Below are 10,449 nucleotides of genomic sequence, written 5' to 3' on the forward strand. Positions count from 1 at the left end.
CAAGTGCTGACATAATCTTTCCGGCGTCCAGGTCATCATAATTTGGCAATCAAAATTTCTCAGGTCCAGGTAACCGCCATGTTTCACAGAATAAAAATTAGATAACGATTTTTATTCCAATTGAAGTTTGGACTCCAAAATAAATTCAAGCCATAGTTTAGTACTATCTCAAAAAAATTTACCACCTACAACCTTGCTATGAAAGGAATAATTTCAACTAGAACTTGATCAGCTACTTCCTTTCTTCATTCTAATTTTTGCTTTACTGAATATGACAGTCATCAATTTACTATACAACAACAGTAAGAAATACAAGATTTAACTTCCATTTTCAGAAATGGCATTCTTAGTTGTCAGTTCAATGGTAAAATGGTCAACAATTCGGACAGTGTTGACAGGGTCAGATGCTGAGGCAGCTCTCCACTTGCTTGGGTATTTCCGGTAATGGCTCAACTGCAGCGGTCTCTTCAGCTCCTCATCCCAATCAGGATCTAATTTCCAGTCTTTCGGTACCTATTGATCATCCAAACATCATTAGAAACTTATTCAAGTTTCAGAGTAAACGTATTTTGATTATATGTCACAATGTCGATCTTCACAAGTACACGGGAAACACGTACTATGAACTAGATCAATCAAGATGATACATAATAAACATTTACAAACAGTGCTTACTGAACAAGTTGTTTTAATCAGGGTTCTAATCATGAATAGGAGTTATTTAGGTACCTTGTCTACTGCAAGAGTGAAGATTTCAAGGTTGCCATTTTCGGTGATATGGAACCGGGTAAATGACTTGTAATTTGCGATCCGTAGGGAAGAGAAGGCTTCATCGAAGTGTATGTGGAACCAATTGATACAGATGTACAAGTAACTGCCGAATATCAATGATACAACAGGGGTTGACAGGACCCAGAAATAAAGGAAGACGGAGCCGTAGTAAATCGTTGCACCACCTCGGGAAAGGGATTCCATCCCTTTCTTGCATATTCGGCTTCTGGTGACAGCCATAACCTGTGCAAAATAATGTTTTATGATCTTTCCACAAGACATGCCAAACATGAGTTATACACCAAATTGTGGAGAAACAAGCAATTACCTCAGGAACATCAAAAGCAGACATGAGGTACTTTATACATGCAGGATAAAGCCCAAATGTCCATTGTTCTATTCGTGCTCGAAGTCCAGTAGGATCTGGGAAGTGTTCCCGCTCCATAGACCGATACCATTCGTATAAAGTATGATAACCTGAAAAAAAATTATTAGCTATTAATCACCGGGCCTCTTAGGAGATGTTGGATGATGGATAAGGAGAAAGGGATGAGCAGTGGCCGCACCTGAAGTTGCCAACAGCCGATTTCGAATGCATATCTCAATGCTCAACTCCAAAAGCAGCATAAGAATTACTGCTGCAGTCAGATGTGCGAGAACATGAAGAACTCCAACTGTGATCCTCTTCTTTCTTGACAATTTGGGTGGCACAAAGAATATTGATGCCATTATCAATACAAGGGTTCCTATTAAAGACACATGAGAGCTTTCTAGCATGTATACAAGAGCATCCCACATTGTACTAAAGAAACTAGAGAGGCGGCCAGACCAGGAGTCTTGATGCAAAATTTGGAAGAGATTGCACTGCAAGGTCGGCAGGTAAATAGCACTCAGCATACACCATCGCAAAAGGAAATTAAATCAACAAATTGAAAACCTTATCTCATTGATAAAAGATAAAAACGAAAGGTTACACATATCAGTTAAAAAAGGAAAAGTCGAGCAGAATATTTGTTGAGAAAGAACGCTTTAAGAAATAAATCCAAAAGTTTGTACGCACGTATAGGTATATAAGACAAACATGTCTTTCAGTAATTCTTAGCATGTTGCTCCACTTAGACAGTCACCATGAACATGGTTAACAGCTCGAAAGTTAAGGGCTTCTAGCAGACAAAAGTAATAACCAACAATAATCAAAATTAGCTTATTGATTAGAGCCATGTATGGTAACAAGACGAAAATGTCCAAAATAAGGTGTGAAAGCTCTCCCACTAAATTTTATATCAAACTGCAGATTGTTTATGTTCTCGATAATTCACAACTTTTCTAAGAAAAATTGCACTCACCAGCAATGATCACTGTGTGACAACTAACAAGATACGATTTTTTGAATGCATATATCTTGTAGTGCCTAAAATAAATGTGAAAGACATCACGCATGCCCATGTTTTGATTCATGGGAAATAACCATAAAGTGAGATGCCCCACCCATTTCCCCATTTTTTAGCTGAAGTCCCACTTTCATATTTGATGAGATGAATTTAATTATGTTTGGACAAGATGTAAACTTAAACCACCTTAATAAACTACAATAACATTATTTCAATAATTTTAAATATGTTGAATCAAAATATTTTATTTAATTACTTGACCCAAACTGCCCTCCTTCAGAACCTTGATGTTATTTACACAGAAACTATAAGTTGACAATTTGGGGAAGTGTGACTTCCAAGGAAATGACTCTTCAACACCTTTAGACTTGCGCCACACTTTGAACATCCAAACACCTCTAAGCACTTTCTCAAAGGATGTCAATTGACTCAAGTTTAGTCATAACAATTTGAATCTGAGAAATTCACTGCTTATGCAATATAATCATATTTCCTAAAAAATATACACAATTAAACAAGATATTTATACAAAGATCACTAAACAAAGATAGCCTGATCTTCAATAATTAGATTATCGGAATATCTAACCAAAATACTCAAGGCTATCACTCTAGGCCAACATGTAGCAACTTCCATTTCACTACAAATATAAAGAAACTGGATCTAATCCAAAATAAAAGGGCTAAATAATTGAGAGAACATATCACCTGAGGCAACATAGAGAAGACCAAAACAAAGTATATAATCCCGCCAATGAAGTCAAATTGCCAATTCTTCTTTCGGAACTTCAAAATATTACCGAGCGCAATCTGTAGTGGATAAATAAATCAACTGGCACATTCTCAGAAAGGAAGATGTAGTTGAGGCAATAGAGAAGTAAAAAACAAGTTAAGATTGAAAAGATATGGAGGAAAATACAAGAAACTTAGAAGCAGCGGGGAAAAAGAAACGCATTCTAATGTGTCTTCATCTGATTATAAATTTCATTTTCTCCATCCAACCAAACACAGGAAAATATTTTGCCACTTTCTATTTTGGTTTGTCCCTATATATTGCTACAAAATCCTGAGATTCCACATGCCTTTCATTTTTACCAGAAAAGTTCAAATTCATACACAAATACCCCTCATGTCACAAATCATCACTTTCGGTCAACTTGACCATAATCAACAATGGCATGCTACATTGAGTCATTTAATAGTTTAGGAAAAAGACCACTGTCTTTTATTGTTCAGATGTTAATACCTAGCCTTTAAATCTCTGTTCTTGATTAGTGTAAAAATGTAACAATTACATGGATAATATATTCAAAAAATATAATTAATTTTACAAATGGCTAAAATGAAAGAAAAATACAATGTGCAAATATATATATATATATATATATATATATGAGCTATAATATATATATATATATATATATATATATGAGCTATAATAGATGAAATTTAAAAATATTGAGGGAAGTGTATATGTAAATGGTTTAACTGATATTTTACCTATTTTCATCAAGTATATGTAAATAGAGATTATCCAGATAACAGAAACTTAGAAAACACCAAATTTTAATGAAATACAAAGAACTTTTCTGGTAAAAATGAATGGCAGGGGGAGTATGAAAGAAGAATCTTCCCAATGGTACATGTGTACTTGAAAGATTTCCAAAGTTATGTGCGTACAAAATACCTTTTCCTTATATTTTCCTCCATGTTCCCTTATTCCAATCACATCTTTGAAGAAAAAAAAATGTAACTAACAATGGAAAACACATAATAGGTTTGCTGAACTTACCCTGCTTGAATCATCATAAGATGGATAAGCTGCCTTGCTCTCATAAGAAGCTCCACAGAACTTGTTGAAATTTTTGAAGACATGCGTGGGGTGCAAAAAGGCCCCACCACAACCATTGACAAGTAAATGCTGAACATGCACTGGCTTATCTGATGGAACAACAGAATGTCGCGTGTAATGGTGCAAGTCCCCTGCCAGGCGAAGTTTGCATCGTCCTTTAAGGTATTCATGAATCAAATGAGATACATTTTTCCCGCTAACATCATTCCAGTACCAATCAAGAAGCCAATTTGGTTCATGTGTCATAATAATCACAGAATCATTTTCTCCAACCTGCAAAACTTGTACCACATTCATAGTTTCTTCTTGTGACAGACGAAATGCAAGTAAAGATGGAAAATGCTTTTACATTTGCAAAATAGAAAAGCAACTGAATCGATGATATTAAGAAATTAGTCCTATGCATAGGGCAGAGAAGAAAATGAATATAAAACAATCATTGTCATTTAAGATGGGATTTAATCTATTTTTGGTCAATAAGCAAACTAACTGGCTTGATATAAATAAGTAAGCACCAAAACATATTTAAGTTTAATAGGCATATGGCAAATGAGCTAAATAACTTAGAGTACTTTGATCAATTCAAATGTCATATAAAAAAGTCACATAAGATCAGCAAGTGTATATATGATAGAATTCTAGTTTATATTTTATTAATATTATTCACTCATTGAGTAAGAGAGGAATGATTGAGTTTTTGGAAGCATGTGCCACTATGTATTGGTATGTGTTACATTGCAGCATGTATTTGATATTTATATGTCGGCACAGCACATGATAGCAAAATATCATATATATCAATTAAACTATTAAATACATACACAATTACTCACACTAGAAGTACACTGTCAAGGGAAATGAACTACACCTTTGGTGTTTACATATGACAACGCTGGACATGAGATGAAAAATATTATTCATATCAAGTAACCTATCCAATAAATATGCACAAGTATGCTACCAGCTACCAGCTATCAGCTGCCAGCAGATATGAGCAACAGGTCATACCTTACTTTCACATAACTTCGCAAAAAATTTGAACTGGTACACATCAATATCACCATGGAGAGCCTGATCAAGACCAAATATCCACCATCCTTTCGGGAGTTGCAGGGCAAAATAGCTCTTTTTCTGGGGCAAAAACCACCCACCCAGCCAGCTCTTATGGCATATATATCTCATAAATGTGTGAAGCCCATCAAACCAATCTACATTGGACAAGGATATATACATATATATTAGAAACTCATGATTCATGATGAAGAAATCATTGAACACATAAAAATATTCAATCATAAAATTCATCAAGGAATATAGTGCAAGAATGCACTGTTTCATGTTTGTACTTTGTAAAATTTAATTCATTCATAAGAAACTATGTCTTAAGAAATTTAGGCAATGCAATAAAGTATGGCCCGCATCTCCAAGTCTGCAAAATACAGACCTCAAGAAAAAAAAAACTCCCTTTAGAAAGTGGTGACTTAACAACTGAATGTACCAGTGTGCAATAGAAGATCCAAAATATTGATAATTGATTCTACATTATATTTATACAAATGAAAAAATAACATGGCATGCAGCATTTAAATTTTGTTTAATCATTTTGTGAACTTTTCTGTGCTATAAATAATGAAGAAAGAGGTTAATGTAAAGAATTCACGTAAGGCATAGAAAACCTGACAGCATTGAAGTTACTTTCCTCTCAAAAATACTAACCATGATTGCCAGGAATTATAAAACATTGAGGACCATCATAGTCCTTCAATCGTGATATCCCATAAGGAAGCTCTGGTTTGTCCACGGCTATATGCTCAATTTTATACCAGGAAGGAGGCTGGAGAGCGGCTTCAAACGGGCAAAAAAGGCGCCTCTCATATGTGAACTCAGAAGGATTAGGATACCTGTATAGAACTCAAATTACTTGCATACAGAATGACTGGAAAATAAAAGTTTTACATGGATATCATATCTAACTGATAAAAGTGAAATTTTCTTGAAGGATAACACATCAAATGGGCAACACAAACTGTTTTTCTACAGACAAGCAAGAATGCCTAATTTGTACAAGCAAATTAATTCAATGGTAAGCGCATATTGCACCATATATAAAAGCACCAGGTTCAATTGGCCAAATTAAAAATTCGGCGCCACATCAGATGGAAGGTGAACTACACAGCTCGAAAGGTAATTAAAAGCCAAAAAAACAATCAAGAACAACATAACGACAATCTATGTACATCTTTTTCAATACAAGGTTGCATGATCAAGAAAGCGGGGGGAAAAAAAATGCTCTCAGAAGTAGTAGCGGATGAATTTTTTATATCTTGTCATGTCTAACTACTATGACCAGTGTATATGCAACGCCTACAAAGAAAATATCCAAATAAAAGGTAACTATCAACAATTTCAAGATAGACCAGCTCTGATTAAAGAATCAAATCATGAACCAACTGTTCAGCAACAAAAGTTGAAACCACATGAGAATTATAAGTCAAATTACATGACGCCATGCATCAGATAATTTAATAACACTTCTGAAACTTACAAATGAAGTTCATTGTCCTGTAACTAAGTACTAAGAAATAATAAAAAGGCCAGCTTACGCAAGATCTCCTCCAATTAAAAGTAGGTCTCCACGAGGAAGAGTACGCGTGGAGCCACCAGATTTAACCTTGAGTGAAGGCTGGGCCAGAAGCCGAGCTACAGTATAGGATGAATTTCCACCATCGCCAGTGTCTGCCATGAAATCAAACCAAAGACCATCTTTGCTGCTAAAATGATCATACAACAGGTCACCATCTTTAGACTCATCTTGAACCTCATTCATGGCAGCCTATTTGTAGGATAACAGCAAAAACATTAATGAATGAACTTTATTCATATAAACATAATTCAAAAAATTGATAAAATAAGATTAATACAAGTAACCATATAAAAGGAGAAAGGAATTATCAGCATGCTGCCTTTAAGATGTGCCACTACGCTTCATGTTAATGATGTAAACCAACTAAAACTTTGAAAAATCAAAATTTTTATAAACTGCATACCACACAACCACACCAAAACCACATCAATAAGAAGTAGACAGATTACGTTAATACCAGAAAAATCAAAGTTATGCAGCGACCGTACCTGCATCATACGCATATCAAATCGTCCAACAAACAATGTTACGGACACCAATAGATCAAACACTGTCTTGAATAAATCTGCTGACGTTCTGTAACAATGTTACAGATTTGTAATTAACATTTAAACAAGTGAACACATTATAAAACAAGAAGTGCCTTCAAAAAACTTAAAAGAAAAAGCGCCTTCTGAAAAACTTACCCAGAATACCAAGGAACCATATCTAAGAAGTCAGGTTTCATTTGCTTCTTCAATGCCTCATATTCTGATATTGATAGAGGGTGAGTGAGAGCCCATCTATCCAATCCACATAATCAGTGATTACAAGGGAGAAGATATATTGTCACTTTAAGAAATTAAGATTCACATGCCAAACAATAAAAATTAGGACATCCTTGAATTTACAACTATCTCTTAGATATACAGTGATAACAAGATCTAGAAGAATTTGGTCCCTGGATCATAAATAGTTCACCATTTACAGAACATGAAAAATGAGAAAATTGCATACCCTGATGATCGCTCTATCACATAATTCGCCATGTAAAGACCAATGAACGTAGCCCACAATGAGTAAATAGGGGAAATTTCATCCGATGGACCACATGATCCAGCACAAGCTAACTGAAAAAAAGTTAATGATCAAATTTAAACAATAGCAGCTTGTAATGGTTTGAACAATGAAAGGCACACAGGAACCAAAATTGAGAAGAGACACATACATACCTCCCCATAAATAACCCATTTAGACAAAAAAGGATAATCACTTGCAGATCCAACTGGTGCGAACCAAGATGAACAGATTTGATCTTTCAACTCATGCATTCGAAGGAACTTCGATATCCAAGCATTTCTATCTTGCTTCTTGAAAGGTGAGAAAGAAAACCAGCCAGAATTTCTCCTATCAAAGGATTTTTCTCTTAAAATAGCACGATTACCACAGTGGCTGTAAAAAACACAGCATGCTATGCTGATGACCTGCAGGTAAAATCACCCGGAATGACCAGAATGACCAGTTATTCAAAATCACAAAACAAGTCTACAAACAGAAAATTCACGTATCACTTCTTTTCCTGAAAAACTCACCGTACAATTTTGGATGATTTTTAATATTGCTGGTCTCCTTCCAGCTACACGAGCAACAATGCCAACATACCAGAGACCAAGAAATACAATGTGGAAGGCAATAAGGAAAAGCACAGATGAAACATATATAGTAAGAAAAAGAGAAAGATTCATCCTCATATCCACTCCCATTGACTGAAAACTGGGAAGGTGATACAAAGCTGCAATGAAGATCCATGCAACATACCTGCAGCACAATTAAACCACAAAGCCATTAAGGTCTTTCCAGTCTTTTAGTAGCACTCCAACTTCTGATTATGCTCATGCATCCCATACAATTTAATAACAAAAAAGTGTAGATATTAAAAACCTTATAGATAATACAGGTAACATTAAACCAATTAAAAAAAGATTTCAGAAAAGGGAGGACGCATACCAGCGGCTAAAATTTGAATAGCTTGGTTTAATAGTCTTTCCAATAAATGGAGATGAAAAGAAATAGAAAAACCCGAACAAACAGATATACATGGACCACCACTTAATATTGTTGTCCAGTTTTTGCACAAGGGTATGCAGGTTATCGGATGAGATGAAGAATAAGCAACCCACAACTACTGCAGTCATTAAATGTCTAGTATGTTCATGTGGATAAGGGTACTTGTGAGTCAAAATTGTCCTAAGATTCCTAACCCTTTCCATTTTGAGAGAATCAAATAATGGACCAATATTCTGCTTGCTTGTCCCCATAGGTTAACTTTCAGTAAATTATGTCACTTCAAGCACTTCATGTAGCAGCCAGTGAATTTAGAGATCGAGAATCACCACCAGGCAGAATAAGCCACAAATGTTGAGTTCAGTTATCCACCCGGCACTGCACAACAAGTCACATTAGTCACCGCAGCACACAAATGAAACACAGAAAAAAGAAAAATGAAAGAACAAAATTAAAAATATCACTATCAAAGACCAAACTGGAAGTACGTTTCATGTGAACTGCACAACTAGATGGTTCCTACCTTTCAGTGACATAATATGTTGTCACTAAATTACAAAGGTTAAGGCCAAAAAAATCAATAAGTAGAAGCGGCCAAACTCACTTTTTTAATTAGGTATAACTATTTCAAATCAATACTATTAGCAGACCTTCAATATTCTTTCATTCATTTTTATGGTTGAAATCATTTTAACCATTGATATGAGTTCATGTTCATAAAATTTTGTCTTATACACCCACATGAGCTCTGAGATGAAGCAATCAAATAACGCTCAGTATGGCAGCCATACTTGAACAATCATCACAATCTCTAGATCCAAAAAATGTTTCATCACAGAAGCAGCACTCCATCTTCTGCCCTTTCTAAGGCGGATTTTACAGGCAACAACCTTAGTCATTTCGCAGCACAAACCCTACAATCTAATCATTTTAAGAAATTCAAGAAAACGAAAATCTCCATTTCTTCATCACATAATATATATATATATATATAAGCCAAATCCTTTGCCCTAAATGACGTTACCAATCTTTTCATCTACTTCTCTGTTCCTACAATCCCCAGAAAATGAAAAAGAAAAAAAAGGAAGAAAATTTCATCATCTCCTAATACATGCTTCAGGGTCAATCCCGCAAAACCAAAACAATCCAACAAAATTTCCAAGAATCCCCATCCACAAACCCAGAATCCAAAAAGCTTAAAACCAAAAGTCAATTCCTTTTCAAATTAAAAGCGCATGGTCACATATTAGGGCACAAATCCCACCTCCACAAACAAAAACACACCACCAAACCGCTCGATTTCACCAATCAAAGAGAAAAACAACCAAAACCATCAAAAGTTTCATACCATTCACGCAGATGAACATAATACCCCAAATGCAATCAACCAAACATCAAAGGTATCAAGAAGAAGATCCAAATTGGCAAAAAAGGGAAATTTCGTACCTGAATTTGAAGGCTTTAGGGTCAGGGATGGTGCGAATGACGAGAATTTAAGAGAGAGATTGGAATGTTGGGAGGGAAAGCCAAGCATATTCCCCAGATTACACGGCATTGAGGAACACTGACGGCGGCTCAATCGGTCCGGTTCACCATCGAACCGAACCGAATCGAACCGTTAATTTGAACCGGTTTAAGATAAACTTTTAATTAATTAATTTTAATTTTAATAAATATTTTGTTACTACTCCCTCCAGTTTTTTTTACTTGTCGTTTTTTTTTTATTTTTTTACTTATCTATTTAAAAAA

At 35.1% G+C, this 10,449-nt stretch overlaps 1 protein-coding gene across 3 annotated transcripts; it reads right to left on the reverse strand.

Annotated features, from left to right (window-relative positions):
- Positions 1-211: 211 nt before the first annotated feature.
- Positions 212-10,221, reverse strand: LOC120263426. Of its 3 annotated transcripts, none has more exons than XM_039271323.1 (16): positions 10,147-10,221; positions 8,644-9,078; positions 8,229-8,454; positions 7,869-8,120; positions 7,654-7,766; positions 7,344-7,439; positions 7,146-7,233; positions 6,617-6,846; positions 5,730-5,914; positions 5,022-5,221; positions 3,954-4,286; positions 2,870-2,971; positions 1,338-1,635; positions 1,100-1,248; positions 730-1,014; positions 212-513 (listed from the first exon to the last, which is right to left on the reverse strand). In XM_039271323.1, the coding sequence occupies exons 2-16, from the start codon at positions 8,952-8,954 to the stop codon at positions 319-321; spliced, it is 3,063 nt and encodes a 1,020-aa protein (XP_039127257.1). In that variant the 5' UTR covers positions 8,955-9,078; positions 10,147-10,221; the 3' UTR covers positions 212-318. The 3 variants fall into 3 exon arrangements, with proteins under 3 accessions (XP_039127257.1, XP_039127258.1, XP_039127259.1); XM_039271324.1 differs by lacking the exon at positions 10,147-10,221 and adding an exon at positions 10,049-10,128; XM_039271325.1 differs by lacking the exons at positions 8,644-9,078; positions 10,147-10,221 and adding an exon at positions 8,455-8,497 and having other exon boundaries at positions 8,229-8,272.
- Positions 10,222-10,449: the final 228 nt, after the last annotated feature.

This window comes from Dioscorea cayenensis, chromosome 6 (genome assembly GCF_009730915.1).
Source record: "Dioscorea cayenensis subsp. rotundata cultivar TDr96_F1 chromosome 6, TDr96_F1_v2_PseudoChromosome.rev07_lg8_w22 25.fasta, whole genome shotgun sequence".
NCBI classification, from domain to species: domain Eukaryota; kingdom Viridiplantae; phylum Streptophyta; class Magnoliopsida; order Dioscoreales; family Dioscoreaceae; genus Dioscorea; species Dioscorea cayenensis.

Bases quoted from the DNA above. Each gene is read 5' to 3' on its own strand.
- LOC120263426 (XM_039271323.1), bottom strand. From the start codon at position 8,954: ATGGGGACAAGCAAGCAGAATATTGGTCCATTATTTGATTCTCTCAAA. The intron at 5,915-6,616 runs GTAAGCTGGCCT...AGTTCTATACAG, and splicing joins TTAATTGGAGGAGATCTTGC to GTATCCTAATCCTTCTGAGT. The intron at 2,972-3,953 runs GTAAGTTCAGCA...TATCCACTACAG, and splicing joins CTTATGATGATTCAAGCAGG to ATTGCGCTCGGTAATATTTT.